This window comes from Microtus ochrogaster, unplaced genomic scaffold, assembly GCF_000317375.1.
Source record: "Microtus ochrogaster isolate Prairie Vole_2 unplaced genomic scaffold, MicOch1.0 UNK177, whole genome shotgun sequence".
In the NCBI taxonomy this organism is placed as follows: domain Eukaryota; kingdom Metazoa; phylum Chordata; class Mammalia; order Rodentia; family Cricetidae; genus Microtus; species Microtus ochrogaster.
This window is the reverse complement of record NW_004949275.1, coordinates 28,538-46,993: the sequence shown is the minus strand read 5'-3', so window position 1 is coordinate 46,993 and position 18,456 is coordinate 28,538. Positions and strand designations below refer to the sequence as shown.

General features: G+C 41.4%; 1 protein-coding gene across 1 annotated transcript in view; it reads left to right on the top strand.

Moving 5' to 3' along the window:
* Positions 1 to 18,456, top strand: part of Mecp2 (methyl-CpG binding protein 2) — an 80,227-nt gene that overhangs the window by 51,852 nt on the left and 9,919 nt on the right. Inside the window, exon 3 of the mRNA XM_005372092.2 lies at positions 17,105 to 17,455. Coding sequence (XP_005372149.1) covers positions 17,105 to 17,455 — 351 coding nt within the window. The remainder of the gene's footprint in view (positions 1 to 17,104; positions 17,456 to 18,456) is intronic.

Genomic DNA, 18,456 nt, shown 5'->3' with positions numbered 1-18,456 from the left:
GTCACCATACCAGGCTCAAAAAATATTTTTAAACTCTGTAGACCAGGCTGGCCTCGAACTCACAGAGATCCGCCTGCCTCTGCCTCCCGAGTGCTGGGATTAAAGGCGTGTGCCACCATCACCCGGCGTGGATTTCTTCAAGTCTGTTCAAGGATAACTTTTCTACTATGACTCTCTGTGGCCACATCCTTCAAGGTCTTCAAAGTCTTCCTCTGCCCATTCAATGCCAAGCCTAACTAACACTTGTCACCATCTGCCATAAACTGAATATTTTTGTTTGTGCACTCCTCCTCACACTACAGTCTGAACCCCATGAGGGCAGGAAGGTTGGGGTATATCTCCAGTACCTAGAATCAGGAATAACTATTGAATGGATGAATAGTTCTGCATTGGAACCTTGCCCTATGGTTTTTGTCTTACAGTAAGCAGGACAGAATAGAACACAGCCTGCATGCTGTTAGTTCATCAACTCCAGTGTGGCCAACAGGGACACTATTGTTCATGAGTTAATTAAACCTGTAACTGTGAGTCAGAGGTACATAGAAAGGGATGATATATGGATTTGGAGTTACTTTAGAGGAGTTGTAGTCACCCAAAACAGAATAAGTCAATGAGAGTCTAAATAGCACCCACACATTCTTCCTTCTTTTAAAAATAAGTGTATGGTTTAACAGCCCAGTTTCTCAGCTCAACTTTGCAAAACAGGAGACATGAATTTTAAAGGCTGTCAGGTGCCTCTGAAATTTGTGGCTTTATATTTGTGTAACGACATTTGTGTTTTGCTAACAGATGTACTACTTAAAGTACCCATGAGAATGACCTCTGTGGTTTTCTGTTTCACTAGAGGGAATCTTAGGAACTGATGAATGCACAGAGACTGGCACTGCCACCAGCTCCAGCCCCAGGGAATTTACCCCACTCCATCTGGGCCCTGACCTACACCTGTCACTGCCCCTTTCTGGCACATTGTTCTACCCTCATGGTTAATGAGTGCCTCAAACACAGAAGTTCACAGCTGACTTCTCTTCACTTCTTCCCCCATATAGGAGGGCACCCTGTGTGTTGAGGCACCCAACAACTGGTCCATGAAAAGGGAGTGTTCAGTAGAGTCTTCCTGAATGTTTAGGGGAACAGGAAAGGCAGCATTTCTGGCTTATTCCTTAATATCTTACCACTGCATGTAAGCAAGTGTGTCACCCATGTTTGGTGCCCTGGTTCGCTCACAAGGCTTCAGCTGCTTCCTTCACTGCTAGGTGACTACTGTAGTTTGGGACTGTTTTCTTTGCTCTGACTAACCAAACTTTCTGGGTCTCAGCAATTTAAACGTATTTAGTTTTTGTTCTGGTAAGATTGAAAAGGAAGAACTTATCTTTTAAGTTTTGTAGAGTTTTACAATAAGGTATGTGTCTTTGAATAAATGATGCTGGGAGGTTATTGCCTGGGAGACATAATTTATATTCAGTACAGTGCGAATTATGTAGCTTTGGTTTATTTCTCACATTCACTTAGAAGCAATTGAAAGACTGATTTTTTTGATAATACATAGGAAGGAAAACCCTTAACTTTGTCATTTTTTTCTTTTTTTGTTAATGTGTATGTGTCTGTATGAATATATCCCATATGATTGTAGGTGCTCACAGAAATCAGAGAAGCCTTGCTGGGCGGTGGTGGCACACGCCTTTAATCCCAGCACTTGGGAGGCAGAGGCAGGAGGATCTCTGTGAGTTTGAGGCCAGCCTGGTCTACAGAGTGAGTTCCAGGACAGGCACCAAAAACTACAGAGAAATCCTGTCTCGAAAATAAAAAAAAAGAAAAAAAGAAATCAGAGAAACATCAGATTCCCTGGTGCTGGAGTTACTAAGAACTGAACTCATGTAGAACAGCAGGTGCTTTTAAGCACTGAGCCAATGCCACTTTTTTTTAAGTTCTTTTTTCTTTAAATATTTATTTATTTATTTATTATGTATACAATATTTTGTCTGTGTGTATGCCTGCAGGCCAGAAGAGGGCACTAGACCCCATTACAGATGGTTGTGAGCCACCATGTGGTTGCTGGGAATTGAACTCAGGACCTTTGGAAGAACAGGCAATGCTCTTAACCTCTGAGCCATCTCTCCAGCCCCACTTGTTATTTTTTTAAATGGGTTGAGTTATGCAGTGATTATGACATCTTAGTGGAAAAGCAATATTGCAAATATACGTCACATATGGTATATCATGCATGTTTTTTAAATTTGTTTGTTTCTATTCATCTTGATATCGCATTTGTATTGTAAGAATCCCTTGGGGCTGGAGAGATGGCTCAGTGGTCAAAAACTCTTGTGGAGTGCCCAGGCTCAGTTCCCAGCACCCACATGGAACCTAACAACTATCTGCAACCTCAGTTCTAGAAGATTTTGTGTCTTCTTCTGGCTTCCTCAGGCACTGCATGCCCATGGCGCACAGACATACATGCAGGCAAAATACCCCTACACATAAATGTTTAAAAAATTCCCTTGCTGGGCATGGTGGTACATGCCTTTAATTCAGCACTCAAGAAACTGAAGCAAGTGGATATTTGTGAGTTCAAAACCAGCCTAGTCTACATGGTTCTAGGCCAGCTAATGCTATGTACTGAGACCCTGTCTCAAAAGGGAGTGGGGGGGGGATGGAGAGATGTATCTTTTCTATTGCTGTGATAAAATACCAGGACAAAAGCAGCTTATAAAAGAAAGCATGTAATTTGGAATTTAGGGTTTTAGGGGGCTAGAGTCCTCTGCTTCCAATTGTGAAATAAGGTATTAGCCCTCAGATGTTCCTGCCACTGTGTCCTCTTCTACTATCATGGCCTCTAATCTTCTGAAACTGTAAGCCAACTAAACACTTTATTTTATAAGTTGCATTGTTCATGGTGTCACAGCAATATAAAAAAAAAGTAGCTAAGATAGATGACTCAGTCATTAAATCACTTGCTGTTCTTTCAGAGGATCTGAGTTTGATTCCACACACCATACTGAGTGGCTTATAACTTCCTATAACTCCAGCTAGAGGCAGGGGCAGTTGATGCCTCTGCACTTACTTGCACATACCCAACACAAATATACATAATTGCCAAATGTGATGATGTATTCCTTTAATCACGGAACTGGAGACTCAAAAGGTATATATAATTAAAAATCTTTAAAACACCCTCCATTGTTTTCTTAGCCTAAAGACAGAATTAAAAGCTCATATTGTACTTGTCTTTCATGTACCCTAATATTTGGAGGTAGATTTCCTAGGCCACTAGTAACTCTTGTGTGCATGCACAATCTAAAGCCCTTCAGTGTGTATATTCCATCCCCAGCTTACTGCCATAGCTGTAAGATGGCTATCAGTATTATTGCCATTGTACCTTTCTAGACTAGACAAAGGGCAAAAGTACCATACACACATACCACACCCTTGCAGGTAGCAGCTGCTTCCAGATTCTGACTTGTTTTTGTGGTGTTACATGTATGTACATACATATCCAAACATTTTTTATTTTCCTTGCACCTGCTTGGATTAATGTGGGGAAAGTTTATTTTTACAGGAGTTAAAATTGTCTATTTTGCCTGATTTACTAAATTGATAAAGTTATTCACATCTTTTTTTAAGAACCTAAGACATTATAGAAGAAATTACCATTCTGATTAATTAACTCATTAAATCTCTATCATACTTTCAGGAATTGTAATAAAGAAGACATCTTACTCTTAACATTGGGTAACACAGTGTAATAAACTTCATAGCAGTAGAAACCTCAACTATGACAAGTGTATAAGGAAGGGTTCCTTTCTCCCTGTGTCCTTACAAATATTTAGTAGCTCAATAACATCATGGTCAGAGAACTTGGTGTAGTGACACCAACCCTTGCTTTGTGACCTTACATAAAACAGGCATGGGCCTGGCTGCCATCCTCAGCCTCTTGTCAGAGTCAGTCCCTCAGTAAGACTTGGGTCTCATCTTACATACCATTAGGTGGTGATAGAGAGCGCTAAAAGGAAATATAAAGGAAATAAAACTTATTAGGCTTTATGGTAGAATGGGACTTACATGAAGAATGCATTTTGTCAGATTTTACCAATATTTTTATTAGTATGTATTAATTTTATAAAATAATGGGGTTTCTTTATGATATTTTCATATAGGCATATGTTGTGTGCCTGTTCTCCCCCTCCCCCATTACCTTCTCTTTTCTTCCCTACCCTTTGTGTCCTTCCTTGACCCAAATTGTAGTTCCTGGAGGATTTTTGATTTGAGGTTGTTTTGTTTTGTACTCTTCCTCCTCTTCTCAAATACTGCCTGCCCTACCACCACTGGGCCTTCTTCAAAACAAGCTAGGTAAATAAGAACACACAGCTAGATGACATATGCTCTGCTTACAGTCCCCCAAGCTGACTCAAGAGTCTTCTGTCCTTCCCTACAAGACCAATATCCAGGGAGCTGCTAGGTTGTGTGCCACATTGCCCCTTTCTTTATCTCACCTTTCCCTTGACTCCTTCTACCACTGTCCTGCATCAAACCCCCTCTTGAGAATTCCTGTGGTCTTTTAAGGTTTCCTACAATTTCACACTATCTGCGTAGTCAGATCTCTCTCCCCTGCTTTAATCCCAAGTGCTATGTACCTTCCTGGCTTTGAATAACATCAAAACCCATAATGTAACCCTTGCCTTTCTTTCTAGCCTTTTCCCTATTCCCTATCTGGGTTAGATTCCCCCATCTCTGTGAACCCACACCCATCCTCTTTCAATAGCTGCTCGTTGATTATTTCCTATCTTGTGTACCGTAGAGGCAGGAGGGCTATTACTCTCAACATCTTTATACTGATAGCCTCTGTCTCTTTGTCTCAGTCCCTCATTCGGCAGGTGACTGTTGCTCATGTTAACAGCCTTCCTAGTGTCTGACTCTCCATCTTTTTGACCACCTCTATTCCAATGACCTCAGCCACACATCTTCATACTCAAGGACTGAACTTTGTCATGACTAGAAACTGTTCCACCCATAAAGTCTAACTCAGACCCCTTGATGACAAGGATTTCCTGTCTGACCAGCTTATGTCTGTTACTGTTCCATGTCCCTGGGACTTCATTTGTCCTCCCTCCTTTTATGAATCATGCTCATCACCATAAAAATGTGTTTTAGAATTTCCTGTTTAGCCATACACATCCTCTTCAGCCTCTGTCCAGTCTCTGCTTCCCCTTTTAGTCAAACTCTTCCAGAGTTCTCTGCTCACAGACCCTCCCCTCACCTCCTGTAGTCTACTGTATAAAGGGTTATATCTCCCTGTGTTCCATGAAGTGGTCTTACCAGTCTCCAGTGGACCTTCACTGTGTTATAACCAGTGGCAAGTCTTTTTCCTTCTTGGCATTATGTTCAGTCTTTAACAAAACTGTTTCTTTGTTCCTTTTCTGGGACTCCACAGTCTCAAGGTACCAATATGTGTTTGGGGGACTTCTCACCCTACTTTAGGAGTTTGATGGGAGGCCAAGTAACCTCTATAATGAATGAGAATGCCAATTGTCTTGTTTATTACCTAGCTTTTCAATTAAGGCAGCAGCTGATGAACCACATCCCAAGAGTTAGCTCTGGCTCACTGCTTGATTTAGTTTATTTGTGACAAGGTCTTATTGTGTAGCCCAGATTGGCCTCCAACTTTTGGTCCTGCTGCTTCCGTCTCCACAGAGTGCTGGAATTATAGTTTTGTGCCACCATACCCTGCTTCCACTGCTTGGTTTTGCATAGAAAATTCTTCTGGAATTCAGCTCAACCATTCTTCATGCATTGCTTTTGGCTGTAGTCCTGCTACAGCTCTTAAGTTGAGTGGTTGTGACAGACCCTGTGTAGCTATCAAAGTAGAAAACATTTACTATCTGGCCCTTCACAGAAAAAAAAAACTCCTGGGCCTTGTGCATGGATATGGATTAGGCTCTGCCAGTGACCATCACCTGAGGAATGGGCAGGCAGGGATGCAGGACAGATGAGCTCCAGAGCCAAAGTGGCCACAGTGCTGGCCAATATTTTCTCCAGGCAGAGTTGCAGAAGCAATGCCAGATGCCTGGGCCAGATTGGCAGAAGGATTTAGAGTATTCTTGGCCAACTGGACTCAAACCTGTTCATCCAACCTCTAGGAATTCTCTGACCACCAAGTAGCCATTTTGAATCTCAAGTTACTTTTTTAGTTTGAGGGAGTTGTTTGGGTCTAGGAGGCATCCCAAGGTGTCTTTGTCTGTTTTGTTTTGAGGTGTGTGGGGGGTGGGGTTGATTTTTGAGACAAGATCTTATTCTCTACCCTGGCTGACTTTAAACTTACAGTCCCTCTCCTTTAGCCTCCTTAGTGCTGGATTACAGGAGTGTACAACATTGACTGTGAATTTTTTTATTGTTCCCAAATATACATAACAACAGAGTGTGCCTATGCTAGCACTTGAAAGATGAAAGCCTGAGAATCACAAGTTCAAAGCAGCCAGAGCTGACTGACCCTTTCTCAACTACGTAAACCACTTTTTTAAAAGAATGTTAACATTTAATCTACTTCCCTGTGTGGTTTCAAGCTTACCTGGACAGAGGGTACTACTCCCAACATCCTTGACCTCCTCAGTTCTGCTGAAGAATTTAGCCTTAAGCAATGAGTGACAGACTGCTTAGGGAACTTTTTCTTCCCCAGAACTTTGCAGTAGCCTGATTGTACCACTTCAATGATGGGAGCAGCTCTGGTCTTGTTTGTGTATGTGTTTGTTTGTTTGTTTTATCATTTACCTTGCCTGCTCAGTGACCAATTTTAGGGTTCGTATTAGGGTTAGGGAGACTTAATACAGAGATCTGGAGAGATGGCTTAGCAGTTAAGAGAGCTTGCCGGTCTTGCAGAGGACAAGAGTTCAATTTCTAGCACCCACATTGGGCAGCTTACAATCTCCTGTAATCCCAACTTCAGGGAATTCTGTGCCAGTTTCTGGCCTCTGCAGGCACCTGCACACAATGCACAATCAACATAGACATACACATAAATACATTTTTAAATTAACTTCCAGAAGAGTAAAAGGAGAACCCTGCTAAAACACAGTCAAAAGCCCAAGGGAAAGTGAGGAAACAAAAGTTGCTAAAGAAGCAGGCTTCTCAGAGGAAGAAATAAGACACTGAATGAAAACTTCTATATTGCCTGGCGGTGGTGGCGCACGCCTTTAATCCCAGCACTCAGGAGGCAGAGGCAGGCGGATCTCTGTGAGTTCGAGACCAGCCTGGTCTACAAGAGCTAGTTCCAGGACAGGCTCCAAAGCCACAGAGAAACCCTGTCTCGAAAAACCAAAAAAGAAAAAAGAAAACTTCTATAGTAAGCACTGGGTCTGGCTTTTTTTTCTCCCTTATCTCATTATGGAGACAGTAGACACCCTACCTGGATCCCTTGACTTTTACCAGATTTGTGACCATTGTATCCCTGTTTTAGAGCTTTCCTGGGTACTTGATGAGTTTTCCCTAGCTCCTGATATCTGTATTTTATTTTATCAAAGCTGCTGTTTTGGAACACCATGCATACCAGGAAAAAGCAACAGCAGATACTTATGCAGGTAGAGTCTTGGCCCAAGTGTGGCATGGAGAAGACATGTAGATGTTTGAGGGACATTAGATTAACAAGTGAGTGAAATGGAGCAACACATACCATTCATGGCAATCTTACTCTAATAGCATGTACCACCATGCCTAGCTGTGGTGTGACTTCTACTTAAACCATGCCATTGGCTACTAAGCATTCTAGAAGGATTTTTGCCATAAAACATATATGTGAGTGTTCATAGAAACACTATTCATAATAGCCAAAGGATGAAAAGAACCTATATGTCCATCAGTAGATAGTCATGGAACTTTTTTAATGGTGTGTGTATGTATTTGGTGCATGAGTGTCTGTTCATGTAGGTATGCATATCTGTGTGCCCCAAGTGCATGTGTGGAGGCTAAAAGAGAATATCAGGTGTCCTGGCTCTACCTACTGCCATTTGCCATCCCTGGGGTTACTCTAAAAATGTGCAGACATGCCCAGCATTTTACATGGATGCCAGAGTTTTGAACTCAGCTTCTCATGTTTGTCTTGTGGAGCAAGTGCTTTTACTCACCAAGCTATCTTGTCAGCCCCACAAAGTGGTATCTCTATAAGAAATTATTATGTCATGAAAAGGAATAAAATTCTGATCCATGCTACTTTGAAGAAATCATGCTATATGAAAGAAAAGAGCCATAAAAGGCCACAAAGTTTATGATGCCACTGATAGTTAAATGTATATAATAGGCTGATTCAGAGACAGAAAGAGATTAGGAGTTGTCAGGGACTGAAAATAATTTGAATAATTAGCAACTGCTTATGAGTACAGGGTTTCCTTTGAGAGTTATCAAAATGTTCAGGAACTGGATAATAGTAATGATTGCTAAATGTCACTAATGGTAAGCTTTATGTCTGTTTATCTTACCACAGATTTTATGATGATGAACTATCCTAAGGATATTTAGCTAATAATCTTCAACCTAATCAAAACCCCTAGTTATTAAAGTTCTTGAACTAAATTCCTTTCTGAAGGGCCTGCAGTGGTGGTACATACCCTTTTTATCAGCACTTGGGAAACAGAACCAGGGGGATTATAAATTTGAAGTTAGCCTGAACTACATAGCAAGAATTCCTTTTTATTTTAATTGGCTGGGTGGTGGTGGTGCATGCTTTTAATCCCAACACTCAGGAGGCAGAGGCAGGTGCATCTCTGAGTTAGAAGCCAATAAAAGTATGGTTCAGTCTGAGCCTAGTGGCATAGGTCAGTGATCTCAGCTACTCTGGAGGCTGGAGCAGAAGAATTGCACATCAAGGCCTGCCTGGGCTACAGATTGTATTCAAAACCTTCATTCAAAATTTTTTGCGGGACTGGAGAGATGGCTCAGAGGTTAAGAGCACTGACTGCTCTTTCAGAGGTCCCGAGTTCAATTCCCAGCAACCATATGGTAACTCACAACCATATGTAATGGGATCTGATGCCCTCTGCTGGCCTACAAGTTTTGTGTTTGGCTTCTTTCACAGGATGTTTTCTTAAGGCATGTCATCCATGTGATTGATACTGTGTAGGAATTCCCTTCCATTTGTAGGTTGAGTAACTTTCCATTGTTTTAAAAGGTTATTCTCCATTCATCCATCAGTAGACACTTGGATTGCTTCCACCTTTTGATTCTTAGGGGTTGGGCAGCTACAAACATTAGCATATAAGTATGTTGTGGGCCTATTCTCAATTTTTGGGGATCTGTACTTCAAAATGGAATTGCTAGGTCATAAGAACTCCATATTTAATATTTTGAGGCATTGTCAAGACTTTCACTGCAGAAATTTTGTGTTCTTTGTTTTTGTTTGTGACAGGCTGATCTCAAACTTACAGTGTAGCCAAGGATTGCCTTGAACTTCTGGTCCTTCTGCCTCTGCCCCCCCAAGTGCTGGGATTACTTACAAATTCATGCCACCACTCACTGCTAAGATCTGGGTTTTCTTGTTGTTTGTTTGTTTGTTTGTTTGTTTGTTTGTTTGTTTTGGGGTTTCTTTCGGGACAGGGTTTCTCTGTAGCTTTGGTGCCTGTCCTGGAACTCGCTTTGTAGACCAGGCTGGTCTCGAACTCCCTAGTGCTGGGATTAAAGGCGTGCGCCACCACCGCCCACCTTTGTTGTTTTTTTAACTGGTATGGTGGATTTGGGTTCAGATTTTCATTTTATACACTTCTAAAAATGAGATGTACTATAAAAATTGGTTGCCTTTATTTGGGGAGGGGCCTGCTTTTATTTCACAAGAACTGTTTTTTTCTTTTAGTGGTTTTCTTTTTCAGGTTCAAGTCCGTCCTTTATATAATGTCTATGTATACCAAATCATCACATCACATTTATCCAACTTAAATATAATAGTCTTTATATTTGAATATATAAGTCTTTAATAGTCATTTAAATGTTTAAATAAAGACAGCTCCATTAGACTCATACCATACATCATATACATAAGGATTTCTATCCACTCAACTCAGTTTCATCTGACTAAATTTTACTAATATGGAAAGGTTTAAATCTTTCATTATATTTCTTTTGGCTTTTCAAGACATAGGTTGTTTCTTGGATCTTCTCTATAGAAGAGACTTTAAAATACATAGTGAATTTAGAGCAAGGCAGCTGAAGCTTAAACTGTACCATTGTAGCCTTCAAGCAGAAACTCTTCCCCTCCTCCTTAGAGACCAATAAGACACTCTTCCATTGCCAATTTGATTTCATGGATATTTAAACAGCTGAAGCTGTCATTTCAAATTGCTGCTGCCTTTATATTACTTCATACAGAGAAACCTCCCTGAATCAGAGATTCTACAGCAGATACTGAAATTGAAAAGGACTGAGTGCAACAATTAAATTACACTGTAGGGCGAAAGCAACTGGTGTAAGGAAAGAATCTTGTTCTCTGACCCCAGGCTGTTTTGTGGAGAAGTGGCCTCTACCCTGCGCCCTAAGTCCTCATGGACCTTGTATGCTCTTTTAATTCTGTGTCACTCCATGAGATAATTAGAAATGAAAGATGCTAAGAAACACTCTCTCCTGAAATTGGCCTACTGCACACATGAGTGAAATTAGAAAAACCTAGAACGTTGCTACGTTGCTGAAAATTTCTTAGAGCTCATACAAGAGAGGGCATGAATTATGCTGGGTTCAGTTGAAAATCTTTCGGATGCTGAATTTACCTGACTTTTTAGTGCTCTTCTTAGTTCGGGCTTCTTCTATTGCTGTGATAATACACTGCGACCAAAAGCAACCCAGGGAGGAAAGAATTTATTTTGCCTTACAATTTAAAAGTTCATTATTGAAGGAAGCCAAGGCAGGAACTCAGAGCAAAGACCTGAAGGCAGGAACTGATGCAGAGGCCATGGAGGGGTGTTACTTACTGGCTTACTCCTCTTGTGGCTTACTCAGCCTGCTTTCCTATACCACCCATGACCACCAGCCCAGTGTTTGCCACACCCACAATGAGCTGGGCCCTCCCAGATCAATCACTAATTAAGAAAATGTTCTACAGACATGCCTACAGGATGCATTTTCTCAATTGAGAGTCCCTCTTCCGAAATGACTCTAGCTTGTATCAAGTTGACATTAAACTGACCAGCACATCTACCTTGTTTTCTTTGAGGCAGGGTCTCTCTGCATAATCCAAGTTAACCTTAAATTTACAGTCCTCCTGTCTCAGCCTCCTGACTACTGAAATTAATTGTTCACCACCACATTCATCTCCCTTCTTTCTTGTAGTACTAGAGATTGAACCCAGAGCAGACAGAAGAATATTAGACCAGCATCCTACTAAGCTACTGAAACATGCCTCCAACCCTTATCCCATGGTGCTGGTGGTGGTGTATTTGAAACAGGGTTTCTCTAGGTAACAGAAACAGGGTTTCTCTAGGTAACAGCCCTGGCTGTCCTGGAACTCTGTTGACAAGACTGACAAGTGCTGGAATTAAAGGTGTGTATACTACCCACTCCCAGCTTCCTCTCCTATTTTTAAATTTAAAAGCCTTAGGGATTGGGAGTAGTCTTTCCTCTGTTATCATTGTTTGACTGGCTTAGACTGCCCTGTTAATTTACTAAGTACAGAACACAGCCTCCTGGTTCTGCCTTGAGGGTCTCTAAAATGGGGTTACTATAGATAACTGTCACTATAAAAATGCAGGTAATTCTCACTTCCCAACTTCTCTGGATATAATGATTTGGCCTCCTAGTACAACAAGATTTCTCTAACTTTTAATTTTCCGTTGCTGCATCCAGGGAAGGCAACCTAGCTGTGGAATCACTGAATGTTGTTTTATTACCCAAGAACATTGCCTTGGGCTATAATAGAGATTTAATATGTAATATCTGTCAGAGCCTCTCTATTCCAATGTGATATGTACATTGGCGGAGGGGGGCAGTAATTTTTTTTTCCAGTACTGGGACTTAAACCAGTAACATCACATAAAAGATAAGTGCTTTACCACTGAGCTGCATCTCCAGCTCAAAAATATGAGGTTTTAAAGGAAAAACTAGGATAGAACCAGTGCAAATATATATGACTTAGTAACCAGAGCTCACTAATGAAACCATGCTATATATAGGGACTAGAAGATAGCTTGGTCTGTAAAGTTATTGCCTTATAACTATGAGAAACTGAGTTTGATTCTCAAGAAGCTGTATACAAAACTGGATGTGATCGCACACATTTGAAATCCCAGCACTGGGGAGATGAAGACAAGATGATCCCTGACAAGTACAAGGCCAGTAACAGATCCTGCTTCAAATGAGATGAGTGACATTCTTGATGATGACACTCAAGATTATCTTCTAGCCTCCACATTCATTTGCACCCACATACACCAGCACATATAAGCATTAAAAAAAAAAGCTCTAGCCAGGCCTTTAGCCCCAGCACTTCAGGAGGCAGAGGTAGGTGGATCTCTGTGAGTTCAGTGCCAGCCTGGTCTACTGAGTGGGTTCCAGGACACCTAGGACTAAACAGAGAAATCTTGTCTCAAAAAACAAATAAATAATTATAAATAAGCAAGCAAATTCACTCTAGTTACAAAGCTGAATGTGGCATGCACCTATAATCCCAGCAATTAGGTGATCAAGAGTTCCAGGCCAGCTTGGACTTCATGAGACCGTCTGGAGGGAGGAGGTTTGGTTACTATAGTAAGTACTGTAGCACACTGCAGTCATCCCTTCTCACCATAACCAGTCTGCTTGCTTTCTTGGGCTGCTTCAGAAGGTCCTGGAAGTTATTAACTCCTGGGCAAGCAAGTTTCTGGGAGCCTAGATTTGCCTACCTTTGACATTGCTTTTTTTTTTTAAACATGAAGACTATAGCTTTACATCAATTCATTCCCATGTGGCAGCTTCACCATATATAGTGTGGTGTTGTTGCTGTTTGAGCTACTAAAAGAAAGTGCTTCAACAATGTTTCTAGGTGTTTCTTTTGTTTTGCTTTAAAAAGAAAAAACAAGCTTTGTGCACCTTTAATACTAGAACTTGGGAGGCAGAGGTAGGTGGAGCTGTGTGAGTTGAAGGCCAGCATGGTCTACAGTATTGAGTTCCAGAACAGCCAGAGCTACATAGTAAGACCCTGTCTCTGAAAAATAAAAAACGGCGTATGGATATGTGGTGCTTGCTAGCCTAGCTCACCATGTATGTAATATGCAGCCTGATCTAGAACTTGCAGTGATCTTCCTGCCTCTGCTTTCTAATTTCAGTTGTTTCTCTGTCTTTGTGTAATACAAAGGCATTCTCTTTGTAAAGAAGCTTGCTTCAAAATACTACTCTTGGAGCTGGGGAAATGGCTCAGTGGTAGAGTACTGCCTAGCATAACCATTAAAAAATGCCATCAGGCTGAGTCTGGTGGTATACACTTTAATCCCAGCACTTGGGAGGCAGAGCCAAGGGGATCTCTAGTCAGCCTGGTCTATATAGTGACTTCCAGGAACCCCAGAGCTACATAATAGAGAGACTCTGCCCCCCCCCCAAAAAAAATTTTTTTAATTGCCATAAACCAGTAGAGTTTCTGATGATATTGATATCATTTCCCCTTTTGAAATATATTATCACATTGACACTATACATATCCCTTCAACCCCTGAATCATTTCCCCTTTGAGGGTTGGAAGTTGTTATGATGTTCAGTTATAAATACTTAAGCCTGGCTTTCCTAAGAGCAGACAAGCATAGTTACAACACTTCGGAAGTTTAGCAATGAGCTAACGTAGAGCCTTATTCACATTTCCCTGAATGTCCCGTTAATGCCTTTTTTAAGTGCCTTTAAAACTAGAATCCAATCCACGGTTTAGTTTTGCATTCAGATGCTCTGTCTTCTCAGTCTTCTTATTCTTTAGTCTGTATTCCTTCCTTCTTTGTAGGTATGTTTAAGACAGTCTGTGATGTCTTTGCTAAGATACTTGTTCGGTTCAACATTTTTAGGTGTTTCAACAGGAGGGTTGTGTCCCACATTTACTGGAAACTCAGCAGTCCTACTGTTGTAATCATCTTTTATAATTACTGCCTTGTGACTCTCGGACCTTCAAGGATCTCTCCAACGTCATCTCCTGCCAATTCCAACCCACTGATGTACAACACACTACTGCTAGCTCTTAAGCTCCCCATTTGTTCATTTACTCAAAGCCTACCTACTTTCAGCACTAACCTAGCTGGTTAGTTTACTAACTAATTACCAACTAATTACTAACTAATCTGGTTAGAGAGATATAGACATCAAAAGAAGCAGATGTAGCATTCTGTCAGCCTCCTGACTATTAACATGGCATGTGTTTCTCAAGTGTCAAGCACTGAGACAAGAATTGTTGTGTACAATGGTATATTTTATGTTCATGGAGGGTAGAGGTGGTATGCTCTACTTCCAGGACACAGAGGAAGAGAGGGACAGAAGTAGGGAAGGCCCCTGAGAAGTGTCAGTTTAACCTACAGGATGAAAGATCTCCAAATGAAGAGGCAAGAAAGAGCAAGCCCAGAGCTGCTGTTAATACAGGGGGAGGTATCATGGGTTACTTTTCCTTCTGGGAAAAGGCATCACAGTGGTTGATAAAATCTTACTGGGGCTTCCCGCATTTGTAGCTAGTAGCTGCAAAAAAAAATGCTGTTAAGTACATGTTCCTCACCCAGACTTCCTTCTCAGTCACTGGAACTGCTGCCTGCCCAGACTTTGACACAAATCTTAACTTAGTTCTGCCCTGTTACCATTGAGCTTTGTTGATTCTCCCCTAAACAGATCCCAAATCCTTTACTGCCTACATCCTTGCCCATGCCTAGGCTATTGCTAAAACTTTTTTTTTTTACTTACCCATGCTCTGTTTTTGTACTCGCATCCCCAGCTTTACTGGCACCACAGGATGCCCCAGAACCAGAGTCACCCATTTCACCTTTGAGTTTGTCTAATGTCTATACTACCCCTGGAACATTATTGTTGGCTTTGGAATATATCCCACTACAGGAACACTATGGTCAGAAGTTGGAGTCTTTTTTTTTTTAATACATTATGTTTGGTAATATACTTAGGCTTCTTTGTTCCTGTTTAGATGCATTATAATAGCATATTTGTGTTATTTTTGTTTTATTTTTAGTAATGTTTAACATTTACAGTTATATTCCAAGAAGTGTTCAGCAGGGGCTCTTATCTTGTTCTTACCTATCCTAGACTAGCCTACAATTCTGCACACCAAATCCATAAGGTAAAGATACTTGCAATTTGTTTTTATACTTCAAAAAAGATCAGAAACTCATCCTTCCCTTGCTACATAGCCTTGCATTATATAAGCATCCCATAGTTTATTCACCAAGTCTCCTTGGTGACACGGATTGGAAAGGCCTGCAGTCTTAGCTAGTGAAAATAAAGTTTTAGTGAAAAATGTCATACCTGTCTTGTTAGGTATTTCCAGAGGTATTCTCCCTGGGTAGATTTTTAGAAGGTGTTCCTTTGCTCATGTGACTTACGTTTGACCATGTGGTGGTTAACATATTTCAGAATACAAGTGATAGTTCCGAAGAAACCAACTTGTCCTCTTAGTATAGTGATTTTCTCAAACTCAAGTACTGTTCAGAATCAGGGAAGCAGCCCTGGTATTCAAAAGCCCTTTGCAAGTGATAAGTACCTTCTCTATACCTCTTTGGCCTTTTTCTTGCCAGCTGTGCTAGTAAATACCCCTCCTTTCCTCTGTCACTGAGAGCTTCCTTATAAGCCAGGCCTGAAAGTTGAATTGTGAGCAGACCACAATGCTTCCAGATGCACCTCACAGCCTCATGGGCTTACTTTCCAGTTCTTCTACTCTTAGACCCATAGGCAGATGCTACTTCTTTACAAATCTTCCTTAGTCTAGCCTGTATCTTAGAGGTACAAGCAGTGCAATGTGACCAAATTCTGTAGTCATGGGGGTACTCACTGTGTACAGGAGGGGACCCCACGAAGAAAAAACAAAACCTGTAGAAGGAGCTACCTCTGTCCACAAGTAAGAATGGGCAGGTGTCCTGTCCTGGAATATGGCAATTGTTCTATAATTATACCTTTCTCTATTCCTCTGAGAATAAGGTGATTGTTTGTTTGCTTGTTTTTGGTAAGGAATATATTGTGGTAAAGACCCATATGACCCAGGATCCCTTTTTTTATACTGGAACCCTAGGCAGCAGTTGTTGTTTGCCTGAATTAGCAATAGTTATACAGTGCTTTGGGACCTTTTTGTCCATAATTTTCACAAAAAGGATACCTCTCAGATTAGATTAACTACCGTTGAGATGAGGAAACCACAGCCTACACTACTGAAATCACTTACTGGGGTCCTTATTTTGAGAATGGCAAAGTCATAAAGCTGGAGCAATGGCTCAGAAGTTAACACTGCTGCTCTTCCCAAGGACCTGGATTCAATTCCCAGCACCCACATACTGGATCACAACCATTTGTAACTTTAGTCTCAAGGAACCCAATTCCCTCTTCTGGCCTCCACAGGCATTAGGCTCTCATGTGGTACACAGTCATACATGCAGACAAAATAGATAAAAGAAATAAAAGAAAATGACAAAGTCAGAATTGGAGCTCAGGTTGACCAATTCCAATTTCATATGTTCTTTTTCTGACTGCTGTATAACACTTTTCAGGGGGTTTGAAATCCTAAAACAGGTCATGGTAGGCAGTTCCTTTTCCAGCAGTGGAGAGCCTTTTGTCATGTGACAAGCCCAGGGGGCCCACAGGTGTAACTTATAAACTGATGTCCTCTAGTAATATGTTGAGAAGCCAACCCTACGGTGCTTAAACTCAAGAGAAAAATATATGCCCCTTTCACAGCACTAGAACTAGGGTTTGGAATAGTATGATAAAAGTCAAGTGCATTTGACCACCATCACCAGAAACCCAAAACCTCTAAAAAAAATCTTTGGGCCTCAGGTTGACCCAAGGATACATTATCCTAGGGGAGTTACCAAGAGCTGAGTATCCAGTAGCCGGGGATCTCATGTATGGTGCCCAAACTTGCCTGTACTCACTACTCTGCATGCAACTGTGTTCTCTGTGATACTTACATATTTGTTTAATACTTCAGGGAGGAAAAGTCAGAAGACCAGGATCTCCAGGGCCTCAAAGACAAGCCCCTGAAATTTAAGAAGGTGAAGAAAGACAAAAAAGAAGACAAAGAAGGCAAACATGAGCCGCTACAGCCTTCAGCCCACCATTCTGCCGAGCCAGCAGAGGCAGGCAAAGCAGAGACATCAGAAAGCTCAGGCTCTGCCCCAGCAGTGCCAGAAGCCTCTGCTTCCCCCAAACAGCGGCGTTCCATCATTCGTGACCGAGGACCTATGTATGATGACCCCACCTTGCCTGAAGGTTGGACACGAAAGCTTAAGCAGAGGAAGTCTGGCCGTTCTGCTGGAAAGTATGATGTATATTTGATCAAGTAAGTAAGAGCAAGTCCTGTGTCTCTTCATCAGGAAAAGCCGGATGGGTGGGAGGGCTAGATATAAGGATCCATTGAAACTACAGCTCTGTAGCTACTTGTAGGACACTTAAAAACTAACATCAATACCAGATACATTCAGAAAGCACTACAGAAGTCCCTGCCCTGTTTCCCTGCTTCAGAGTAGTTCGTCCTTTACCTATGCCACATGTCAAGTTTTTTCTGTTTGCCTCTAAATCAGTGTTGGGAAAGGTTTGCTGTTTAGCAGGCCCTCTAGAAAGGGACACAAACTGACTCTGTGCCTTTCCAACTGCTCCTTTTGCATTTGTCCAGTTTTAGACTAACCTCATAGTGTTTTCTGTTAAAGTAAAGTAACTTCCAGAGCCAGAGGTTTAAAGGAGCAACTAAGAAGTGTATCAGTTCTACCCCTTAAATAAATGATTCCAGAAAGGCTATAAATTTCCCCAGTATTTGGGGGTAGCTTTATTTAATCTTCAACTCTAAGAAAGTGAGGAAAGCTTTATTGCACTGAAATGGGTTTCCAAAGAGGCTAGACTCCATACCTCGGTTCAGATGCAGGAATGTTTTGATGGTAGATTAGGTATGGGTACCAACCAACAGAATCAGTCCAGCCCAATATTCCCCTAGTACCAGGCCTGATTCCTTTGGTTTCTGGATTGTGGAGAAGCCAGGGCATACAGAGGAATGGACTTAAGAGGTAGACAGGTCCTCTGAGGCTTTTAGGTCCAGCTGTTCTGGCTCTTGAACAAGCTATATAGGTACCCACTACTCCTGATAACATGATTTCTACCCATGCAGCAGTGCATTGCATCTGACCTAAGTGTGCCCTCCAGTTTTAGGTCATCTCAGTTCTTCAGTTTGACTCTTGTTCACTTACAATGTCTTATAAGAAAGCTTGTCAATACCATCTTCTCTACCTCAGTCTCTTAAGTTGTCATAAAAAAAATGCTATTGTTTGTGTCTCTCCATTTGTCTCCACA